The 25,776-nt window shown below is 33.5% G+C and overlaps 4 protein-coding genes across 4 annotated transcripts; 3 read left to right on the top strand and 1 right to left on the bottom strand.

The window, feature by feature from the left end:
• Positions 1–12,550: 12,550 nt before the first annotated feature.
• On the top strand, positions 12,551–14,737 carry LOC108863295 (putative pentatricopeptide repeat-containing protein At3g08820). Its single transcript, XM_018637672.2, has one exon. The coding sequence runs from the start codon at positions 12,619–12,621 to the stop codon at positions 14,692–14,694; it is 2,076 nt and encodes a 691-aa protein (XP_018493174.2). The 5' UTR covers positions 12,551–12,618; the 3' UTR covers positions 14,695–14,737.
• On the bottom strand, positions 14,686–18,596 carry LOC108863294 (protein SIEL). The gene is made up of 8 exons (XM_018637671.2): positions 17,852–18,596; positions 17,675–17,755; positions 17,283–17,510; positions 16,944–17,135; positions 16,575–16,715; positions 16,390–16,479; positions 15,818–16,302; positions 14,686–15,716 (listed from the first exon to the last, which is right to left on the bottom strand). Exons 1-8 carry the CDS (start codon positions 18,503–18,505, stop codon positions 14,786–14,788), a joined length of 2,802 nt encoding a protein of 933 aa, XP_018493173.1. The 5' UTR covers positions 18,506–18,596; the 3' UTR covers positions 14,686–14,785.
• Positions 18,597–21,732: 3,136 nt separating this feature from the next.
• LOC108805260 (uncharacterized) lies at positions 21,733–23,609 on the top strand. Its single transcript, XM_018577259.2, has 3 exons — positions 21,733–22,750; positions 22,864–22,935; positions 23,306–23,609. Exons 1-2 carry the CDS (start codon positions 21,842–21,844, stop codon positions 22,912–22,914), a joined length of 960 nt encoding a protein of 319 aa, XP_018432761.1. The 5' UTR covers positions 21,733–21,841; the 3' UTR covers positions 22,915–22,935; positions 23,306–23,609.
• A 451-nt stretch (positions 23,610–24,060) lies between these two features.
• On the top strand, positions 24,061–24,693 carry LOC108805261 (non-specific lipid-transfer protein 6). Its single transcript, XM_018577260.2, has 2 exons — positions 24,061–24,442; positions 24,523–24,693. The coding sequence occupies exons 1-2, from the start codon at positions 24,111–24,113 to the stop codon at positions 24,530–24,532; spliced, it is 342 nt and encodes a 113-aa protein (XP_018432762.1). The 5' UTR covers positions 24,061–24,110; the 3' UTR covers positions 24,533–24,693.
• The last annotated feature ends 1,083 nt before the right edge of the window (positions 24,694–25,776 follow it).

The following is a 25,776-nucleotide window of genomic DNA, read 5'->3' as shown; positions in this document are numbered from 1 at the left end:
GACTTTAGTGTATAGTATAGTTTCATCGAACACTAACATAAGATGATGGTCAAAGAGTTTAGAACCTCCGTTTCTCTAGATAATGAATATTTATAATGCAAATTCCACTAATCTAGACAATATTTGAAATTTTATTAAACTTAATATTAAAAATTTGAATGATTCGTATATACCATGAAAGACACTTTAGAATACATTAATTCAAATGTAGAATGTTGTTTGAAAATTTTAGAACAAAACTGAAGAGTATAAACTTCAGTATAATGAGAATTTACCGAAAACTAAATATTTTTGAAGGGGTTAAACCACGGATTTTGGAAAATTTTCAAAAAATCGAAAATCTGATGGCCATTAATAGTTTCATCGAACACTAACATAAGATGATGGTCAAAGATTTTAGAACCTCCATTTTCTCCGTTTCTCTAGATAATGGAGATTTATAATGCAAATTCCACTAATCTAGTGAGTATAAGCTTAAACATATAGAGCATTTAACCTAAAACTCAATATTTTTGTAGGGGTAACCCACATATTTTGAGAAAAAATCAAAAAAATTACAATATTGTTTTAATGTATATTTTCATCATATAGTAACATAGGATAATGGTCAATGAAGTTTGGAACCTTTGATGTTTTCGTTTCTCTAAAGAATAGAGATTTCATAGTGGTTAATCAACTAATTTAAGAAGTATATTAAGTTTATTAAAGAAATTGTTCAGAAATTAAAACGATAACCATGTACCATGAAAGATATTTTATGATAGATTAATACAAATTTATAACGAATTTTGAAAATTTTGAAAAACTTTACTGAGTATAAACTCCAATATATAAAGAATATATTTTCGTAGGGGTTAATCCACAAATTTTGAAACAAATAAAAAAATGAAAATATTGTTTAAATGTATAGATGCATCCTGTATTGACATAGGATGATGGTCAAAGAGGTTTGGAACCTTTGTTGTCTCGGTTTCTTTTAATAACAAAAATTTATAGTGGTAAATCCAATGATTTAGGCAGCATATGAAGTTTTACCAACTTAATTGTTAAAAAATTAGAACGATTGTCCTGTACCATGAAAGATAGTTTGTCATACATTAATAAAATGTATAAGGTGATTAGAAAATTTAAAACAATATTAGTGAGTATAAGCTTAAACATATAGAGCATTTAACATAAACCTCAATATTTTCGTAGGGGTTAGTTAACCTACATATTTTGAAAAAAAGTCAAAAATATTACAATATTATTTTAATGCATATTTTCATTATAAACCAACATAGGATAATGGTCAATGAGGTTTGGAACCTTTCTTGTTTCCGTTTCTTTAAGGAATAGAGATTTCATAGTGGTTAATCCACTAATTTAAAAAATATATTAAGTTTTTTAAAAAAAGTTGTTCAGAAATTAAAACGATGACCATGTACAATGAAAGATATTTTATGATAGATTAATACAAATATATAATGCATTTAGAAAATTTTAAACAGCTTTACTGAGTATAAACTTCAGTATATAAAGAAACTGAGGAAAAAAATATTTTTGTAGGGGTTAACCCACAGATTTGAAAAAAAATCAATAAATATGAAAATCTTGTTTAAATGCATAGATGCATCCTGTATTGACATAGGATTATGGTCAATAAGGTTTGGAACATTGGTTGTCTCCGTTTCTCTCAACAACAAAAATTTATAGTGGTAAGTCCAATAATTTAGGCAACATACGAAGTTTTACCAACTTAATTGTTAAAAAAATAGAATGATGTCCCTGTACCATGAAAGATAGTTTATCAGACATTAATAAAAATATACAAAATGATTTGAAAATTTAAAACAGCACTAGTGAGTAAAAGCTTAAAAATATAGGGGTATTTAACCTAAAACTCAATATTTAAAACTCAATATAGAGTATTTAACCTAACCCACATGTTTTGAGAAAAAATAAACAAAAATATGACAATATTGTTTTAATGCATATTTGCATCATAAACTAACATAGTTTAATGGTCAAGGAGGTTTGGAACCTTTATTGTTTCTGTATCTCTAAAGAATAGAGATTTCATAGTGGTGTTAATCAACTAATTTAAGCAGTATATTAAGTTTTATTAAAAAAGTTGTTAAGAAACTAAAACGATAACCATGTACCATGAAATATATTTTATGATATATTAATAAACATTTATAATGCATTTAGATAATTTTAAGTAACTTTATTGAGTATAATTTTCGGTATATAGAGAAATTAACGAAAATTTTATATTTTTGGTAGGGGTTAACCCACAAATTTTGAAAAAAATCAAGGAATATATAAATATTATTTAAATGCATATATACATCCTGTATTAACATAGGATGATGGTCAAACAGGTTTGGAACCTTTGTTGTCTCCGTTTTTCTCAAGAATAAAAATTTATAATGGTAAGTCCAATGATTTAGGCAGCATACATTGTTTTACCAACTTAATTGTTAAAAAAAATAGAACGATGCCCATGTACCATGAAAGATAGTTTATCATACATTAATAAAAATGTATTAAGTGATTAGAAAATTAAGCAACACTAGTGAGTATAAGCTTAAATATAGAACATTTAATCTAAAACTCAATATTTTCGTAGGGGTTCTTAACACATTCATTTTGAGAAAAAATCAAAAATATGATAATTTTGTTTTAATGCATATTTGCATCAAAAACTAACATAGTAAAATGGTTAAGAAGATTTGGAATCTTTGTTGTTTCCGTTTCTCTAAGGATTAGAGATTTCATAGTGGTTAATCCACTAATTTAAGCAGTATATTAAGTTTTATTTATAAAGTTGTTAAGAAATTAAAATGATGACCATGTACCATGAAAGATATTTTATGATACAGTAATAAAAATTAATAATAGAGTTAGAAATTGTTTTAAAAATTAAAGAGTGTTAACTCATTATATAGGGAATTTTCCTAAAAAACTTAATATTTTGTGGTGTGACCTACAAATTTTTTTAAAAAATTAAAAATTTGAAAATATTGTTTTAATAAATATATGCATTGTACACTGACATAGGATAATATTCAAAGAGCTTTGGAACATTTATTGTTTCCGTTTAACTAAAGAATAGATATTTCATAGAGGTTAGTCCACTAATTTAAGCAACATATAAAGTTTTATTAAAACTATTGTTAAAAAAAATTAGAAAGATGACCATGTACCATGAAAGATATTTTATGATATATTAATACAAATTTATAATGCATTTAGAAAATTCTAACAAACTTTACTGAGTATAAACTTCAATGTATAGAGAAATTAACGAAAATTATATTTTCGTAAGGGTTAACCTACAAATTTTGAAAAAATCAATAAATATGAAAATCCTGTTTAAATGTATAGATGCATCCTTTATTGATATAGGATGATGGTCAAAGAGGTTTGGAACCTTTGTTGTCTCCGTTTCTTTCAACAATAAAAATTCATGGTGGTAAGTCCAATGATTTAGGCAGCATATGAAGTTTTACCAACTTAATTGTTAAAAATTAGAACAATGACCCTGTACCATGAAATATAGTTTATCATACATTAAAAAAATGTATAAAGTGATTAGAAATTTTAAAACAATACTAGTGAGTATAAGCTTAAAAATATAGAGCATTTAACCTAAAACTCAATATTTTCGTAGGGGTTAACCCACATATTTTGAGAAAAAATCAAAAATATTACAATATTATTTTAATTCATATTTTCATTATAAACTCACATAGGATAATGGTCAATGAGGTTTGGAACCTTTATTGTTTCCGTTTCTCTAAAGAATAGAGATTTCATAGTGGTTAATCCAATAATTTAAAAAATATATTAAGTTTTATTAAAAAAGTTGTTCAGAAATTAAAACGATGATCATGTACTATGAAAGATATTTTATGATAGATTAATACAAATTTATAATGCATTTAGAAAATTTTAAACAGCTTTACTGAGTATAAACTTCAGTATATGAAGAAATTGAGGAAAAAAAAATATTTTTGTAGGGGTTAACCCATAAATTTGAAAAAAAATCAATAAACATTAAAATCTTGTTTAAATGCATAGATGCATCCTGTATTGACATATGATGATGGTCAAAAATGTTTGGAACATTGGTTGTCTCCGTTTCTCTCAACAATAAAAATTTATAGTGGTAAGTCCAATAATTTAGGCAACATACGAAGTTTTACCAACTTAATTGTTAAAAGATTCGAACGATGTTCCTGTACCATGAAAGATAGTTTATCATACATTAATAAAAATATATAAAATGATTAGGAAATTTAAAACAACACTAGTGAGTAAAAGCTTATAAATATAAAGCATTTAACCTAAAACTCAATATTTTCGTAGGGGTTAACCCACATATTTTGAGAAAAAAATCAAAAATATGACAATATTGTTTTAATGCATATATGCATCATAAACTAACATATTATAATGGTTAAGGAGGTTTGGAACCTTTTTGTTTATGTTTCTCTAGAGAATAGAGATTTCATAGTGGTGTTAATCCACTAATTTTAGCAGTATATTAAGTTTTATTAAAAAAGTTGTTAAGAAACTAAAACGATAACCATGTACCATGAAATATATTTTGTGATTAAATACAAATTTATAATACATTTATAAAATTTTAAATAAATTTACTGAGTATAATTTTCGGTATATAGAGAAATTAACGAAAAAATTGTATTTTCGTAGGGGTTAACCCACAAATTTTGAAAAAATTCAAGAAATATATAAATATTGTTTAAATGCATATATGAATCCTGTATTAACATAGGATGATGGTCAAACAGGTTTGGAACCTTTGTTGTCTCCTTTTTTCTCAAGAATAAAAATTTATAATGGTAAGTCCAATGATTTAGGCAGCATACGAAGTTTTACCAACTTAATTGCTAAAAATTAGAATGATGTCCCTATACCATGAAATATAGTTTATCATACATTAATAAAAATGTATAAATTGATTATAAAATTTTAAACAACACTAGTGAGTATAAACTTAAAAATGTTGAGCATTTAACCGAAAACTCAATATTTTCGTACCCACATATTTGGAGAAAAAATCAAAATATTACAATCTTTTTTTATTGTATATTTGCATCATAAATTAACATAGTGTAATGGTCAAAGAGGTTTAGAACCTTTGTTGTTGCAGTTAGAAAATTTTAAACAACTTTAATGAGTATAAACTTCAGTATATAGAGAAATTAACAAAACATTATATTTTTGTAGGGGTTAACCCACATATTTAAGAAAAAAATCAAAAATATATGAAAATATTGTTTTAATGCATATTTGCATCATAAACTAACATAGGATATATTTCAAGGAGGTTTTAAACCTTTGATGTTTACGTTTCTCTAAAGAATAGAGATTTCATAGTGGTTAATCCACTAATTTAAGCATTATATTAAGTTTAATTAAAACAGTTGTTAAGAAATTAAAACGATTACCATGTACCATGAAAGATATTTTATGATACAGTAATAAAAATTAAGAATTTAGTTATATATTGTTTTTAAAATTAAAGAGTATTAACTCAGTATATAGGGAATTTTCCTAAAAACCCTAGTATTTTCTTGGTGTGACCTACAAAATTTGAGAAAATTTTTAAAATATGACCATATTGTTTTACATCGTACACTGGGATATGATAATTTTCAAAGAGCTATGGAAGATTTATCGTTTCCGTTAATATGATAATTTATCGTTTCATAGAGGTTAGTCCACTAAGTTAAGCAACATATAAAGTTTTATTAAAACAATTGTTAAAATAATTATAACGATACCCATGTACCATGGAAGAAAGTGTATAATAGATTAATACTTATTTATAATACCTTTAGAAAATTTTAAACAACTTTAATGAATATAAACTTCAGTATATAGAGAAATTAACGAAAACATTATATTTTCGTAGGGGTTAACCCACTAATTTTGAAAAAAAATCAAGAAATATAAAAATCTTGTTTAAATGCATATTTGCATCCTGTTTTAAGATAGGATGATGGTCAAAGAGATTTGGAAACTTTGTTGTCTCCGTTCTCTCAAGAATAAAAATTTATAGTGGTAAATCCAATGATTTAGGCAGCATATGTAGTTTTACATTAATAAAAATGTTAATGTAAAACTACACTAGTGAGTATAAGCTTAAATATAGAGCATTTATCCTAAAATTCAATATTTTCGTAGGGGTTAACCCACATATTTTGAGAAAAAATCAAAAATATGACAATTTTGTTTTAATGCATATTTGCATTATAAACTAACCTAGTATAATGGTCAAGAAGGTTTGGAACCTTTGTTGTTTTCGTTTCTCTAAAAAATAGAGTTTCATAGTGGTAAATCCACTAATTTAAGCAGTGTATTAAGTTTTATTAAAAAAGTTGTTAAGAAATTAAAACGATGACCATGTACCATGAAAGATATTTTATGATACAGTAATAAAATTAATAATAGAGTTAGAAATGGTTTTAAAAATTAAAGAGTGTTAACTCAGTATATAGGGAACTTTCCTAAAAAATTAATAATTTCTCTTCAGTATATAGAGAAATTAATGAAAACCTTATATTTTCGTAGGGGTGAACCCACAAATTTTGAAAAAATCAAGAAATAAAATAATCTTGTTTAAATGCATAGTTGCATCCTGTTTTAACATAGGATGATGGTCCAACATGTTTGGAACCTTTGTTGTCTCTGTTTCTCTCAAGAATAAAAATTTATAGTGGTAAGTCAAATGATTTAGGCCGCATACAAAGTTCTATCAACTTAATTGTTAAAAAAATAGAACGATGATTCTGTACCAGGAAAGATAGTTTATCATACATTAATAAAAATGTATTAGGTGATTAGAAAATTTTGAACAACATTAGTGAGTATAAGCTTAAATATAGAGCATTTAACCTAAAACTCAATATTTTTGTAGGGGTTAACCCACATATTTTGAGAAAAAAATCAAAAATATGACAATATTGTTTTATTGCGTATTTTCACCATAAACTAACATAGTATAATGGTCAAGGAGGTTTAGAACCTTTTTTCCGTTTCACTAAAGAATAGAGATTTCATAGTGGTTAATCCACTAATTTATGCAGTATATTAAGTTTTATTAAAACAGTTGTTAAGAAATTAAAACGATGACCATGTATCATGAAAGATATTTTATGATACATAAATAAAAATTAAGAATGTAGTTAGAAATTGTTATAAAAATTAAAAAGTATTAACTCAGTATATAGGGAATTTTCCTAAAAACTTAATATTTTCTTGGTGTGACCTACAAAATTTGAAAAAAAATATATATATGGCCATATTTTTTAAAAAAAATATATGCATCGTACACTGACATAGTATAATATTCAAAGAGCTTTGGAAGATTTATTTTTCCGTTTATCTAAAGAATATATATTTGTTAGAGGTTAGTCCACTAATTTAAGCGACATATAAAGTTTTATTAAAACAATTGTTAAAAAAAATTAGAACGATGCTCATGTACCATAGAAGAAATTTTATAATAGATTAATTCAAATTTATAATGCATTTAGAAATTTTAAACAACTTTAATGAGTATAAACTTCAGTATATAGAGAAATTAACGAAAACATTATATTTTCGTAGGCGTTAACCCACAAATTTTAAAAAAAATTCAAGAAATATAAAAATCTTGTTTAAATTCATAGTTGCATCTTGTTTTAACATAGGGTGATGGTCAAGGAGATTTGGAAACTTTTTTGTCTCCGTTCCTCTCAAGAAAAAAATTTATAGTGGTAAGTCCAATGATTTAGGCAGCATACATAGTCTTACCAACTTAATTGTTAAAGAAAATAGAATGATGCCTTTATACCATGAAAGATAGTTTATCATACATTAAAAATGTATAAAGTGATTAGAAAATTTAAAACAACACTAGTGAGTATAAGCTTTAATATAGAGCATTTAACATAAAATTCAATATTTTCATAGGGGTTAGCCCACATATTCTGAGAAAAAAATCAAAATATGACAATTTTTTTAATGCATATTTGCATCATAAACTAACATAGTATAATGGTTAAGGAGGTTTGAACCTTTGTTGTTTCCGTTTCTCTAAAGAATAGAGATTTCATAGTGGTTAATCCACTAATTTAAGCAATATATTAAGTTTTATTAAAAAAGTTGTTAAGCAATTAAAACAATGACCATGTACCATGAAATATATTTTATGATACAGTAATAAAAATTAAGAATAGAGTTAGAATTTTTTTAAAAACTAAAGAGTGTTAACTCAGTATATAGGGAATTTTCCTAAAAAACATAATATTCTCGTGGTGTGAGCTACAATATTTGAAAAAAACAAAATATGACCATATTGTTCTAATAAATCTATGCATCGTACACTGACATAGGATAATATTCAAAGAGCTTTGGAAGATTTATTGTTTCCGTTTATCTAAAGAATAGATATTTCATAGAGGTTATTCCACTAATTTAAGCGACATATAAAGTTTTATTAAAACAATTGTTAAAAAATTAGAACGATGCCCATGTACCATGGAAGAAAGTGTATAATAGATTAATACAAATTTATAAAGCATTTATAAAAATTTAAACAACTTTAGTGAGAATAAATTTCAGTATATAGAGAAATTAATGAAAATATTATATTTTCATACAGGTTAACCCACATATTTTGGAAAATTTCAAGAAATATAAAAATCTTGTTTAAATGCATATTTTCATCCTATTTTGACATAGGATGATGGTCAAAGAAATTTGGAAACTTTGTTGACTCCGTTTCTCTCCAGAATAAAAATTTATAGTGTTAAGTCCAATGATTTAGGCAGCATACGAAGTTTTACCAACTTAATTGTTAAAAAAAAAACGATGCCCCTGTACCATGAAAGATAGTTAATCATACATTAATAAAAATGTATAATGTGATTAGAAAATTTTAAACAACACTAGTGAGTATAAGCTTAAAAATATAGAGCATTAAACCTCAATATTTTCGTAGGGGTTAACCCACACATTTTAAGTTAAATCAAAATATGAAAATATTGTTTTAATTCATATTTGCATCGTAAACTAACATAGTATAATGGTCAAGGAGGTTTAGAACCTTTGTTGTTTCCGTTTCTCTAAAGAATAGAGATTTCATAGTGGTTAATCCACTAATTTAAGCAATATATTAATTTTTCTTAAAAAAGTTGTTAAGAAATTAAAACTATGACCATGTACCATGAAAGATATTATATGATAGATTAATACAAAATTATAATGCATTTATAAAATTTTAAACAACTTTACTGAGTATAAATTTCAGTATATAAAGAAATTAAGGAAAGTTTTACATTTTCGTATTAGTTACCCATTTTAAAAGAAAATCAATAAATATGAAAGTCTTGTTTAAATGCATAGATGCATCCAGTATTGACATAGGATGATGGTCAAAAAGGTTTGGAACCTTTGTTGTCTTCGTTTCTGTTAAGAATAGAAATTTATAGTGGTAAGTCCAATGATTTAGGAAGCATACAAAGTTTTTACCAACTTAATTGTTAAAAAATTAGAACGATGACAATGTACCATGAAAGATAGTTTATCATACATTAATAAAAATTTATAAATTGATTAGAAATTTTAAAACAACACTAGTAGGTATAAGCTTAAAAATATAGAGCATTTAACCTAAAACTCAATATTTTCATAGAGGTTAACCCACATATTTTGAGAAAAAAATAAAAATATGACAATATTGTTTTAATGCATATTTGTATTATAAACTAACATAGTATAATGGTCAAGGAGGTTTGGAACCTTGGTTGTTTCCATTTCTCTAAAGAATAGAGATTTCATAGTGGTGTTAATCCACTAATTTAAGCAGTATATTAAGTTTTATTTATAAAGTTGTTAAGAAATTAAAACGATGACCATGTACCATGAAAAATATTTTATGAAATAGTAATAAAAATTAAGGATGTAGTTAGAAATTGTTTTAAAAATTAAAGAGTATTAACTGAGTTTATAGAGAATTTACCTAAAAGCTTAATATTTTCGTGGTGTAACCTACCAAATTTGAGAAATTTTTTAAAATAGGACAATATTGTTTTAATAAATATATGCATCGTACACTGACATAGGATAATATTCAAAGAGGTTTGGAACATTTATTGTTCCCGTTTACCTAAGAAATAGATATTTCATAGAGGTTAGGCCACTAATTTAAGCGACATATAAAGTTTTATTAAAACAATTGTTAAAAAATTAGAATGATGCCCATGTACCATGGAATAAAGTGTATAATATATGAAAACAAATTTATAATGCATTTAGAAAATTTTAAACAACTTTAATGTGTATAAAGTATAAACTTCAATATATAGAGAAATTAATGAAAACATTATATTTTCGTAGGGCTTAACCCACAAATTTTGAAAAAATTCAAGAAATATAAAAATCTTGTTTAAATGAATAGTTTCATCATGTTTTAACATAGGATGATGGTCAAAGAGGTTTCGAACCTTTGTTGTCTCTGATTCTCTCAAGAATAACAATTTATAGTGGTAAGTCCAATGATTTAGGCAGCAAATGAAGTTTTACCAGCGTAATTGTTAAAAAAATAGAACGATGCCCTTTTACCATGAAAGATAGTTTATCATACATTAATAAAAATGTATAACACTAGTGAGTATAAGCTTAAAAATATAGAGCATTTAACCTAAAACTCAATATTTTCGTAGGGGTTAACCCACATGTTTTGAGAAAAAATAAACAAAATATGAAATATTGTTTTAATGCATATTTGCATCATAAACTAACATAGTTTAATGGTCAAGGAGGTTTGGAACCTTTATTGTTTCTGTTTCTCTAAAGAATAGAGATTTCATAGTGGTGTTAATCCACTAATTTAAGCAGTATATTAAGTTTTATTTTAAAAGTTGTTAAGAAACTAAAATTATGACCATGTACCATGAAAGATATTTTATTATAGATTAATATAAATTTATAATGCATTTAGAAAATTTTAAACAATTTTACTGAGTATAAAGTTTAGTATATAGAGAAATTAACAAAAAATATATTTTGTAGGGGTTAACCCACAAATTTTGAAAAATTCAAAAAATATAAAAATCTTGTTTAAATGCATAGTTGCATCCTGTTTTGACATATGATAATGGTTAAAGAGGTTTGGAAACTTTGTTTTCTCCGTTTCTCTCAAGAATAAAAATTTATAGTGTTAAGTCCAACGATTTAGGTCGGATACGAAGTTTTACCAACTTAATTGTTAAAAAAATAGAAAGATGCCTCTGTACCATGAAATATAGTTTATCATACATTAATAAAAAAAAATTTTGACCACTAGATTGAACTTTTTCCTATAAAAAAGATGATGTCATCGAGTAAAACATTTTGGTTTGCTATTATATATAGATTCTTGGAATGTATTACTCTTTCTGTTTTACTACTTGACTTTTGAAAGACTTTTTTGTTCTAAATTAGATAACAATTAAAAATTTATCAACTTTTTCTATTATATGATTCTTTATATTATGAATATTTTGTTATACTTTTTGTTTAAAAGAAATTTATTTTATTATTGGTTAAATTATAGTGAGATAAACTATTAATGAGTTTATTATTTAAAATATAAAACGTAAAAATTTTATTATTAATTTTTTTTAGTCAATATTAGAAACAAGAGTATAAAATAAGAATTTACTATCAAAAACATTCTCATTAATAAATATGTACGAAAGATATAACTAATGAGATTGCACATATAAAACAGTTATAAAATAGTTGGAACAATGTTAACAAATCGCTAGGCGGTAACTATAGGCGTTTTATATGCCTAGGCGAGGTATAGGCGTTAATGAGTTATTGATTTATTTTATATATATTTCACATTTATATGAGATATTTAGTTTTTGAGTTTAGTTATAAAATTATCGTGATCAAAATTAGATATGAAAAACCAAAGAAATTAAACAAATTTGTGGATTTATACTAACATTATTATTTAGTTTAACATATTTTGACTAATTTATATTGATTTAAACTGACTTTAATAGATTTAAAATAGTTTAAACCTATTTAAATTGTATAAATCGGTATAAATCAGATTTTAAAAAAATTATTTCGGATGGAACCGAGTTGCCTGCCTAGACTCTATCTACACCAATTTTTAGAACATTGGTTGGAACCGTTATTTTTTTTAAAAGTAATATAGTATTACTCATATTATAACTCAAAACATTAAATTATAATGATGCATTTCATGAAATTAACAACAGGAGAAACACTAATGTTTTTTTGATAAAAACAATATAGTTTTGGTATTTTTTTCCTTTTCTTGATAATATTTAATAATGTTCTCATAATATATAAATATATCAAAACATTAACTTAATATTAACTTAACTTTCAAATTTCTTAGTTTCCAACACGTTTTCGATTCCTAAAAATCTATAAAATAATGATTCTATGTTTTCAACGTTTCCGTTTTTTTTTATCCGCTTCCGATTCCATTAAATATTACTAATATTAAAAATAAAATCTTGTAGTACTGTCCGTTTGAAGACTCATATTAATTGGCGGGAGACGAGAAGAAAAATTAAAGGTTTGACGTTGGCCATGAGCATCGCCACCGTCTCATCACCATCCAAACTTCATCACATCAAAACCCTAATCTCCGTCGCATCCACCTTCCACCACCTGAAACAGATCCACGCATCTCTCATCCACCACGCTCTCAACCATGACGACACTTCTTCTTACCTCTTCAACCTCCTCCTCAAGCGAACTCTCTCCTTCCGCGAGAACCACTACTCCTTCCTCCTCTTCTCCCACACCCAGTTCCCAAACGTCTTCCTCTACAACACTCTCATCAACGGCTTCGTCAACAACAACCTCTTCCGCGAGACGCTCGACCTCTTCCTCTCCGTCCGCAGACAACACCACCACGCCCTCTCCTCCCTCCACGGTTTCACTTTCCCTTTCGTCCTCAAGGCGTGCGCTAGATCCCAGAATCTCCAGCTCGGGATCGAGCTCCATCCTCTCGTTGTGAAATGCGGGTTTAACCGCGACGCAGGCGCTATGACGAGCCTTCTCTCTCTGTACTCTGGCTCTGGTCGTGTCGATGATGCGCGGAAGGTGTTCGATGAAATTCCTGAGAGAACTATTGTTTCTTGGACAGCGTTTTTCAGTGGGTGTATTGCTTCCGGGAAGCATAGTGATGCGATTGGTTTGTTCAAGAAGATGGTGGAGATGGGCGTGAGGCCTGATAGCTACTCCGTCGTTCGGGTTTTGTCTGCTTGTGTTCAGGTAGGGGATCTCGACAGCGCGGAGTGGATTGCTGATCTCGTGGAAGAGATTGAGATGCAGAAGAACTCGTATGTGAACACTACGCTCGTTAATCTCTACGCGAAGCGTGGGAAGATGGAGAAAGCACGTTGTGTGTTCGACTCGATGGGGGAGAAAGATATAGTAACTTGGAGCACTATGATACAAGGGTATGCTTCGAACAGCCTCCCGAAGGAAGGTGTGGAGTTGTTCCACCAGATGTTGAGGGAAGATATGAAACCGGATCGATACTCTATTGTCGGCTTTCTTTCTTCTTGTGCAAGCCTTGGAGCGCTTGATTTAGGCGAATGGGGAAGTGGTTTGATTGATAGGGATGAGTTCTTGACCAATATTGTTATGGGCAATGCGTTGATCGACATGTATGCGAAGTGCGGGGCAATGTCTCGGGGTTTTCAAGTGTTTAAAGATATGAAGGAGAAGGATAGAGTTATCATGAACACTGCGATTACTGGTCTGGCCAAAAACGGCCATGTCAAGCTGTCTTTTGCGGTTTTTGGACAAACAGAGAAGTTGGGTATCTCACCTGATGGGTACACGTTTCTTGGACTGTTATGTGGGTGTGTTCACGCAGGGCTAATCCAGGACGGGCTTCGGTTTTTCAACTCAATAAGCTCTGTTTACTCGTTGAAACGCACGGTTGAGCACTATGGTTGCATGGTGGATCTTTGGGGCAGAGCAGGACAGCTAGGCGACGCGTACCGGTTGATCTGCGATATGCCAATGAAGCCAAACGCGATCATCTGGGGAGCGTTGCTGACAGGATGCAGACTGGTCAAAGAAACTCGGTTAGCTGAACGTGTTCTGAAAGAACTCATCGCTCTTGAGCCGTGGAATGCAGGAAACTACGTTCAGTTATCCAACATATACTCGGTTAATGGCAGATGGGACGAAGCGGCTGAAGTGAGAGCGGAGATGAACAAGAAGGGTATGAAGAAGCTTCCTGGATGGAGTTGGATCGAACTGGAAGGGAAGGTGCACGAGTTTCTCGCTGATGATAAGTCTCATCCTCTGAGCGACAAGATATATGCAAAGCTAGAAGATTTGGGTAATGAAATGAGGCTTATGGGTTTTGTTCCGACAACAGAGTGTGTTATGTTCGACGTTGAAGAAGAAGAAAAGGAGACGGTGTTGGGGTATCACAGCGAGAAGCTTGCGGTTGCGTTGGGGTTGATCAGTACGGTAGATGGCGAAGTGATTCGAGTGGTGAAGAATCTAAGAGTGTGCGGAGATTGTCATGAAGTAATGAAGTTGATATCGAAGATCACGAGAAGAGAGATTATTGTTAGAGATAATAATAGGTTTCATTGTTTTACAAACGGCTCTTGTTCTTGTAGTGACTACTGGTGAGAGCTCACTTATGTTAAGACAAAAATAGTATTATTTTCGCTCTTCTCGTTTTGTTTTGCAACTTAAAACATTTTAGAAAGATAGAGAATTACTAGAGAGCTTTGGTTCTGTACACAAGGGAGAAGTGAACTTCTCTTTCCTTACACAAATAAGCCACTGGATGCTTCGGTCCGTAACGATGTTTTCTGCAACAAACATCTTCGAATAAACACTCTATGCCTATTGAGACCCGCAATGTGAACACAACAGCTCTCGGGGTCATGCAAGTTACTGCAGTAAACATGAACCTCTTCTCTCTTTCATCTCCACTGTATAGGTTTGGGTCAAAGTACACAAACTGGCAAGTGTCATCACTTGTAGATATTCTCAGCCACAAACGCGCATCCCTTGGCACATCGAGCAGCTTGATCTCGCACGGTATAGCCACTGGTAGTCCAGCCACAAATGAAATTGGACTGTAAGGACCATTACCAGGAACCTCGAGCTCTGCACTGACACACTTCAGATTACAAGAGAGGGTAAACTGTTCCGGGGAGAAGCAATTGAATTTCTTGATGAGATCAAGCAGTCTTACGGAACTTATATCAGCAGAGCTCCCAATTTCTTGCAATGAGTTATCAGTTTCAGTTACAAAATCTGATGGTTTGGTGCATTGTTGTTCATGGTGGAGCTTTAGTTGAGATACTGTTGCAGATAGCTTCTTCTTGCAGTTAAGCCGGCAGCATATCTCAAATTTATATAGCCTTAACAAGCAACCTAAAATTACTAGCTCCATTACAAGTGACACCTCCGTAGACAGACCTGTGAATCTACACCTTATCTCCATCAGTTTTATCTCTAACTCTTCCATCAGCAGTTCCAGTTCTACAGATCTACATGTGCTGGTGTGTCTTGAGTTTTCGAAATGAGGCCATACCTGAGCGAGAAGTTCGATTACGTGAACGTACTGAGACATAAATTCTAATGCACCATTGGAGATTGAAGAATTGGCTGTCAAAGTTGCTAACTCCTGTTTGCATGCCCTGGGCAAGAAGTCAGAAAAAACACGTTAGTTAGAAACTTAGAATACACATGAAACAGTAACATAACACGCTGGAAACCGAGGGATCGCAAGCTGTAAAACCTTAACGCTCGGAATGCTTCTTTAGAGCATTCTGATTGTAATAATAACCAGGCAGCCTTTACTTTCAACAGTATATGGTCAACAGACTTCAGTGCTGGATTTACAATCTCCAGTTCTGCTATTGAAGCCATGGGTTTGCTCTCAGCAGGTATATCCTTGCTTGGTGGTAGGACGGGGCTTCCACTATGATCTGCATTACTGCGCCTATATGCATTTAAAAACATATCTGCTTTACTGAATTCTTTACCCGAAGAAGCAGAAAGAGTAATGCAATGAGCCAAGTAAGCCAGAAGAGTATCCTGGTCCATCATATCATGAAGTCCACAAGAGAATTTTCCCAGCATTGCAAGCGAATATGAAAAGGCCAAAGGCGGTATGGAGGTGATGCTTTGTTTGCTTGAGAGAGGAGCTGAGATTATGAACACCAGAAACGCAGATACCTGTTGGCTGTTGAATTCACTTTTATTTCCAGAATCTGTCTCCAACTGAAGAGCATGGAAGAGTAAGCAAAGAAATGATGAGTACGCCTATAATTAACAAGTCCGAAAAGGGTGGAAAAATAGCTTGCTTACCTTTTCACGAAATCTCTTGATTATATTGACTACGAAATTTGAATGGTTTTGTCCTAAAAGGAACAGAGTGGACAAGATATCAGGTTCGTCCTAGGATGAAACAACGAGAAAAGAGATTCAAAAGAAGAAGAAAAATAATTAATGGAAACAGAAGCTAATTGATTTTTGTAGGTAAGTATACCAACCTGTGGATATATCTCTAAACTTTTTAGGACACCATCAACACCTTTGTTGACCAGCTTCAGATCAGGCAGCTTTGCCAATTTAAGAATGTTTCTAGCCGTGAGTCTGATGTTCTCAGAAGTATCAACAATAGCATCCAAAAACTGCATAGTCAAGTAGCCGCTCTTTATCAAGACTCACAGCAAAGAAATAGCCAAAGAGTACCAAGTGACAGTACTTGGAGGTAGACTGGCAGACGCCATCCATGTTAGCATAGTGCAAATCACTTAAGGCAAGACACGAATCTAATGAAGTATTGCATTTGCATTCTCATTAGCTTTTACCACCAGCTCTATAGTAAAAAAAAAGGCAGAAAGGATATGGTGACTTACGGCGGGCATATAAGTTTCCTGTATCTTCAAGTTCCCCATGTCTGCTATATGATGCAATGCCTCTAAAGCTTTCAACCTGACAACCATATAGTCATCGTATAGCATATCCATCAATAGACACACAGCTTCATCTGGGAATTCGACAGAATTTACTGAGAGGGAGTGGAAAGAGTCAACCGCAGCTTCCCGTACCTTCACAATGACACATGCAAAAGCCGTATATGTAAGTCCGTCCAGAAACAACAAAACCTCAACTGGCAATTTTTTTAATAGAGCCAACTCAACAGGTTTGCTTTGTGACAAACAAAACAAGAAAGAAAAAAACCATCATATGTGTACCTCGTAGAACTCATCTTCAAAACCATGGATGAAAACCCCAGCTGCAGCAGCGGCATCAGCAGACTCATTCAAAAGATGATCCTGCGGTTTCTTCCCTTTTCCCGCTCTCAAAACTTTTTTAGAAAGTGTTTGCAGTATAATGCTTTCTGATGCAGTTCTCATGACCCCAAATGCCTTGAAGACCTCAACCCTCACGTCTACACTCATATCTCTCACAACAGAACAAAGCTGAATGCACGTTTATAAAGAAAAACATCAGCCATTTGGTTATTTTAGTTCCTCAAAATCACTGAGCAAACAATCTTATAAACACTTAGCCACAGAAGTTGTTAGGTAGCCTACTTCAGTATCCTAAATTACAAATACAATACCCAGAGAGGAGAGCTAGTTACCTGGAGAAACACAGCATCCCTACACTCTCTTCTGTTACTCTCTTCCTTAGATGCTATCAACACTTTGCCCCACACACTAACCTGAAAAATTCAGATATTTCAAAGCTCACAACAATTATTTCAAAACGCTATTTCATCAATCAATCAAACAAACAAAACAACAAAAAAAGAACTTACGGCACGAACTGCAGAAGATCTGACGCTATCTTCAGCATCGTCTAGAAGCTCAACAGCACGTGCATAGCAACCTTGCACGGCATGCACGTGACCGACGAAACCACCAGCCTCCTCGCATACATAAACCAATCCATCAAGAGCTGCTTCTCTGATACACGGATACGGATCCTTCGTAAACCCGAAGAACAACGTGAAGAGCACCGACGACGGGACGCGGAACCTCTCCGCGTTCCTAATCATCCACATCCGAGGAGACACGGGCGCTCCGAGGCAGATCGACGCGAACGCCTCTCCGTCGATTCCGGAAAACGCGGCGGCGCTAGGGTTTCGTTCGGATAACGACGCGAGCACGGCGAGCGATTCCGCGGCGACGCGTCCGTGGCTGTTATTGTCATCGGAGTTTCGAAGGCGGAGAAAGTTGGATAGGATGGAGTCGGAGATCTGTGGTGCTAATTCGTTTCGATAAAGGGAGAGATCGGAGAGGAGCTTGAGGACGTGGTGGAGAATCGGCGAGTCGTCTCGGATGAGAAGACCGGTAAGGAAGTCGAACACTGAGGAGATCACAGAGACGGAAGTGTCGGCGTTGATGATGAGTGACCTAATTGAAGCTAGAGTGTGGAGAGTGAGTGAAACCGAGTCGTTGGCTTCCTCCATTGATGAAGACGACGGAGACGAAATCTTAAACCTCGACGGAGACTTTATATTTAAATAAAGATTATTCACTTGGCGACAAAAGTCAACAGTAAAATTTTATGAAAGTCAACAGTACAAACTTGGAAATTCTAATGTAAAAAGGTTAAAAAAAAAATTGGGATTTTACATGCTACCGGCTCTTTTTATCTCCAAACAACTTGTCTTCTGGTTTCTTGTTCATTGGTTGACGATGATTAAGATAAGAAACTTGGTATGGATTCAGGTTCCATTCTCTTGCAATGATATTCTGTACAATTGTTGGTTTACAAGATTCTATATGATGGTTGTTTGTGAGGTTTGGGTTTAGCCAAAGGGTGGCATGTGGCCTCCTGTCACTGGAAGGAGAAACATACCAAACATGTTATTGTTGTGGCGGGTAGCGTGAGGGGAGCCACCTTGAGGGTTGTAACCGAGCGGTTGACGAGTAGTGATGACCACTTGAGTCACTTGCGTCTGATGAGTAGGAGACTATTGAGGGGCTAGAGATTGGAGACTGAGCTTCCCATTGTGGTGGAGGTAATGCTAAAACATTATTGTTTTGTCCACCTTAATGCAACAAACCAGTTATTGAGTTTTACTTAGCTCAAGAAAATGTATTCGGTTATAAATAGTAGCTGAGCACCTTACTGAGGAAAAGCGGGTGGGCTAAAGGCATGCAAAAAGGGTTGGTTAATTTGGAGATTCTAGTCTCTAGACAGGGTGAGATGACCCTTGTCCATAAAAAGATTGCTCTTGATGGACTGGTCCAAATCCATTTGAGTAGGGTTGTTGTACCATCTGATTGTGCGAGTGTAGAATTGAAGTTGATATAGTGCTTTCACAGTTATTATATGATAATATGTCGATTAAAACGATGAAATTATCTAGTTTTGCTACGAGACTCTACTTGATTGTGGAGGTTCAAGAGATATAAGAACATCATTATCGCGGTTTTTTGGTGTTGTCTCTTAATTTACTTTTACAATTTAAAAGTATTAGAAAAAATTAAAAATTATTGGGAGATCTAGAAGATCGACCCAAATCCAAGATAAAGATATATGTCAATATATTATAATAGGATACTTATTATTATCTATAATGTAATATTTCATAGAGAAATTGCCAAAAATACCATTTTCATAGTACCACTTTTCATGTTTACACTAACCACTTTTACCACTACTTTTAATGAAGGGTTTAGATTTGAACGTTTAGGATTTAGGGTTTAGATTTTATGTTTTAGGGTTTAGATTTGATGTTTTAGGGTTTAGGGTATAAAGTTTAGGGTTTAGAGTTGAGGATTTAGGGTTTATAGTTGAGGTTTCAGGGTTTAGGGTTTAGGATATTGAATTTAGGGTATATAGTTTAGGGTTTAGGGTTTAGAGTTGAAGATTTAGGGTTTAGGGTTTAGAATTGGGGGTTTAGGATTTAGAATTTTGGATTAAAATTTTGAAAAGCATATAAAAACAAAGATATAAGAGTTTTTAACATTTTAATAAATAAGGTATTTTTGAAAATGTGTACTTAGTGGTGGTAAAGATGAATAATGGTACCTTCAAAGTGGTATTTTTGAAAATTCCCCTATTTCATATTAGCTTAGTAATTAGGTTTAGTTCTCTATATAAGCATATCTATATTGTAATATATTGGGGATGAGAGTCAATAATACTTCTTCCAGTTCTAAACTCTCATCAATCTATTATGGTATCAGAGCAGAAAGATCTTTAAAAAAAAAAAAAATTCTCTCTTCTCTTCTACAAGTTGTTTGTCTATCATGATCGTGTATTATTCACATCATGCCTTTTGTTTCCATTAACGACAACAAGCAGTCGCTTCCGCACTACTATATTACGCAAGTTGCAGCTGGAAAAGCCAGTGTTGCTTTCTCTTCGAGTTACTACGTCTACTGTTGCGCTTCATTAAGCCGCCACCACTACTACTTCTACTACAGCCGCTTCATCAAGCCGCCACCACTACTACTTCTACTACAGCCGCTTCATCAAGCAGCGTTCAAGTTCTACTTCTACTCAAGCAATCGAGCTTCATCAAGCCGTAAGCTTCTTTTAAAAAAAAAAATCTGTCTTTGTTTCATTCACGACAACACGGCCGTCACTTCCGCACTATTTTACAACTACAAATAGTTGTTGCTTACTTTTCAAGTAACCACTTCTAATGGCGCTTTAACAGGCCACAACTACTACCACCACCAAACAAACCGCTGCAAATTCAACGCATCAGACTGTTTGTGGTGCACCTGTTTGTGCATGGTTTATTACGTAGCCTTCCATCATAACTAAGAATCATGAGCTCATGATGGTATAAAGGTGCACGTACTTCAACTACTACTACTACTCAAGCTAAGTATTTGGTGACCCCAAAACAAGCGATTTCTTCCTCTACATTAACTACTCTTAAGAAGAGTTCGATGTTGCAAATCCAGAGCCGTTCAATAGAATTACTTCTCCTACCATATTTTGAAGATTTGTCCAGTCTCATATGTGTTACCACATATGAGCTTGCGGGAGGGTATTGGGAGATCTAGAAGATCGACCCAAATCCAAGATAAAGATATATGTCAATATATTAGAATAGGATACTTATTATTATCTATAAGCTAATATTTCATATTAGCTTAGTAATTAGGTTTAGTGCTCTATATAAGCATATCTATATTGTAATATATTGGGGATGAGAGTCAATAATACTTCTTCCAATTCTAAACTCTCATCAATCTATTAAGAACCCTTGAATGAGTCTTTGAGTTAATGGTGCTCTAAGAGCCAGTGAGTTTTTCGTATTCGTTGTCTCAAAGTCATCTCCACTAAAAAGATCTAATTTTGTACCATTTGTTGAAGAAGCCACTACACTTAGTACTACCATCTTTGGTTTCACTGCAAAGGATGCAACATCTTTTGGCTCTTTCCTCTCTTTCAACACTCACTAACTACGAGTTTTTTTCTTGCTTCTTTTTTGGGTTTTCATAGTTGTAAACCACTTTCTTATGCAAACAAAATAATATAGAGACACTAATCAACACAGTTGCTACATCAAAGCAGAGGATTAAGGAACTAATTGACCCTCCATATTTTTGTTTAATTTTTTTTCCTAGTTGATTGGGCTTAGGTTCAATAACGGGCTTAGAATGTGGAATCTCTGCCGTCTTTTCCGATAGAAAACGACACGCTAGCCCCTCCTCAAAATACAAGACACCACATCGTCGTATACGGCAAATCTAGACATTACGTTGTTCTGACACAAGTCCTTCAAAGTGACTTCACATCTTTCCATCCTCTCCGTGTGCTCCGTCTCGTCGCCACCATGGACGATCTCTCTCTAGAGAAAATCGAGATTCCAGGTCCAACACTAGCCTCCCTCATTCAACGAGCGTCCTCCTCTCCCGGCGACGTCGACGGCTTAATCTTCGGCCAAATCCACCGCATCGTCTCCACTACCTTATCCGACGACTCTCCGGCGCAATCGTCCCCCTCGATCCCCTCCTCCTCCTCCTCGTCCGATCAAATCGTCGCCACCGTGACGAGCTTCACCTCCTCCGGAAAAACCTTCTCCTTCTACGACCCCCTCGGCCGAGTCGACTCGCTCCGGATCGACTCCCTCCGAGTCGACTCTCCGGACCGCCTCCTCGGCTGGTTCTCCGCCCGGAGAAAAACCGCCAGCCGCCCCTCCATGCGCGAGCTCTCCGTCTCGTCCTCCCTCTCGTCTCGGTTTCAGCTACCGATCGAGAACTCGGAGAGCCCCAACTCAACGGCCTCCTCATCCTCCTCCGTGTTCGTCCTTCTCACCACGCCGCTGAATGATCAGCTGATCCACACGCACGAGTACCGCGCGTACCAGTTCCGCGCCGCGAGCCGGCGGTTAGAACCGAGATCTATCGGTATAGTCAACATCGGACCGGCGTTTCGCGGGCACTACGGTTCGTTTAACCCGAAGTCGCGGTTTCCGCCGCTGCTGTGCGAGATGAGCAGCTCGGCGATGATGAACGAGGACAGGGACGAAGGGTCTCTGAGCGCGAAGAAGGAAGCGGCCAAGGATCAGAAGGAAGTGGATGCGTTGGCGGAGGGGTTTCGAGTGGGGGATTTGAAGCGTTTGGTTGGTGCCGAAGCTGCGAGCTATACGGGCGCGATCGAGGAGATGTATGAGAGGATGCTCGCCAAAGTCGAGAGCTTGGCTTCGGAGGTTGAGAAGAGTTCTGCTAGAGTACTTGAACTGGTACAAAAGTTACAAATTGCAAAAAGTTGTCTTTAAAGACAAGGATTCAGTTGGTCTTGTCCTCTCATTGATTGTTGTCTAAGCGAAATAACATCTTTGATTGGTTGTTTCAGGAAAATCATAATCGGAAGATTAGATACCGAGTTGCCAGAATCGAGCGGTGAAGCTTGTTTCTTTGCTGCCAGGTATTATTTGTTTCTCCTCCTGCATTCAGTTAAACTCAGCTGAGGAATATATGTAGAGACCATTATCTTATGGTATAGATGCGTCCTAGTTTAGTCATTGGCTGGTTAGGTTGTTTTCTACCACCGATTCACTAGAGATATTTTTCTTATATGGCTAGAGGGGAAGAGTCAACAAGGGGACTACAGAGTTTCTATATGCTGAGAAACTTCATAAGGTTCGGTTCATACTAGTTAAGTAGATTCATATAGAGACCATAACAGTAACGATTGATAAGAATACGGAGACAGTTAGAGATAGTTGGGAATAGAAATAGGGAGGGGCAAGTTAGTCACTGTGTCGTAGCTCTAACATCTTTGTGTTACTCTGTAGATCTTTTGAAAGAGCCAGGATTCGCAGAAGTAGGGGGAACTTTTCCTTCGGAAGAACTTGTTGTGTATTTTGAGGCGTAATCCGGGAACGGAAGATGATGGCTTGAGTTTAACTTTCTCAAGTTCTCTGCTGGAACGTCCTTGTTCAGATAAATGTATTTTTGGCGTATCATCAAATTTTAATGTTTTTTTTTCCTGTTCAGAGAGTTCCTTTTGATGGCTTTTTCAAGTTCCTCATTGCTTCTGGACTGGAAATGAAATGGCTTTGTGCTTATAATGTAAACTTTTCAAAGTGATTTTGATTATTTTCCTAAAATGTGAAATAACAATGGAAAAAACTAGCTACATAAAAAATATGGCTTTTATCAAAAAAAAAAAAAACAATAGTCTTAGTTACCCTAGTAGTCAATTAGTCATTGCGTATGGTAAAGCCATAGAGCCGAGCCAACAAATCCAACATGAATTTTGGGACCACTGCATGAGTTTAAGGATAGCTACTGTTCCTGGAACCAAACATAACGGTGTTCTAAGCAATAAATCTATGTTCAAAACTGTTAGATACAATGTTGAATCAAGGTGTTCGACCATCATTTATGTTCAAAACTGTTAGATACAATGCAATTGAATCAGTAGGGTTGGATCTTAATTGGTTGAAGGTAAACATTAAATTCACCCTCAACTAATTTTTATCCTAGCAATCACTCTCGTCAACTACCAACACCAAACTCTATCCATCTATATATATATATGACCTCACAGTTCTTTAACCAAACACCAACAACAAAAGATAAACAACAGAAAGTAACATGAGATCTATCTTACTAGCCTTGTTCCTAGTTCTTGCTTTTCACCATGGTGAAGCAGCCGTGTCTTGCAACGCAGTGGTTGGAGATCTCTACCCTTGCCTCTCCTACGTTGTGCAAGGCGGAAACGTCCCAACGAACTGCTGCAACGGTATCAGAACGCTCAACAGTCAGGCCCAAACCCCTGTGGACCGTCAGGGCGTCTGCCGTTGCATCAAGAATGCTATCGGAGGAGTCTCTTTCTCTTCTAACAACCTCAACAATGCTCAGTCTCTGCCTGCTAAATGTGGTGTGAATCTCCCTTACAGTATCAGCCCTTCCACCAATTGCGACAGGTAAACTTTAGAAAAACAGCGCTGTAAATAAAAACAATAATTTCAACCACTTATAATTATTTCTTTCGTTTTGTTTACAGTATCAACTGAGAGAAGCAGACAAGGAAGCTACTACTATTACTACAAGAACTAAATAAGAAGTCATTAATAAATTAGAACGTATGGTTTGCTACTAGCTACGTTAATTTGTGATGTATCGTCACTCCTATGTTTTTTTAAAGTTATAATAAATTATCAACATGCATTTTCTATGATATGAGACCAAACTAATTATCAACAATTCTCGACGTTCCTCGGTTACATTTAACACTTAAACAGACGATTACAAAAGTCGAGTGTTCCACGTTAAAATTTCCACCGAATGCGAAAACATTCGTTATGTTTTGCTTCTAAGTACTAACGAACTGAACCAGCCTTCCAAAAGATCAGGGACATTAAAGTAAACCCATATATAGCAAATTCAATATTTATACCCCAAAACCTAACTTATAAAAGACATGATATACCGTATTGGCGTATTGACGACTGTATCCACCACACTGTTGTTCTTCACTGCATACGCTGAGGAAATGACTTACGGACGGGATGGATAAATTGAGGTGGAACTTGGAAATTAGTTTTGGTTTTAGTTATGGGCTTAATAATAAGTTATTTTGTGTTAACACGATTGGTGTTTTGTAGTGATACACTGATTATATTAAGGCCTCAGTGTAAAATATTTTGCATGGGACTTTAAGGACTAGCGTAAAGCCCATCAACTCCTCGTGCCCTGAACAGAAAGCCGAGAATCACGTTAGTCATATTGCACATGAAACAGTAACATAGACATGAAAAAACATGAGTAAGCGAAGAAATGATTAGTATGCGCATATATAGTTGACGAGTCCTGATATGAGTGCTAAAGAGAATGATAGCTTACTCATCTTCTAGATGATTAATGAACCATTATTTTATTAAATGTAGCTTTGTTGCATCTAAGATTAATGAATCGTCGATTGTTTTACGAAATATCAATAAACATTTCTATTAATCCAAACAAATGATCATTATCTCAGCAGTGAGATGATTGGGTTATGATAAATATAAAGAACGTGGATTAAGATGATCAATATTCCATGTCTACGTAAATTTTCATTTCCACTTCAAGAACTTAAAGTTTACCAATGCTTACAAAAGAAAACATTTTTGCTAGTTTAGAATTTGACCAATTAACACAGTATGAAATTATTAGAGTTGAATAGTTTTTGTATAAACAGTGAATATTTATTTGCCACCAGTGATAAAATAATTAGTCAAACGTGAAAATCATTGTTTTATGTGGGCTTGTTCAAAAA

This window comes from Raphanus sativus, chromosome 5 (genome assembly GCF_000801105.2).
Source record: "Raphanus sativus cultivar WK10039 chromosome 5, ASM80110v3, whole genome shotgun sequence".
NCBI classification, from domain to species: domain Eukaryota; kingdom Viridiplantae; phylum Streptophyta; class Magnoliopsida; order Brassicales; family Brassicaceae; genus Raphanus; species Raphanus sativus.
The sequence above is the reverse complement of the archived record's forward strand: the minus strand, read 5'-3'. Positions and strand labels throughout refer to the sequence as shown.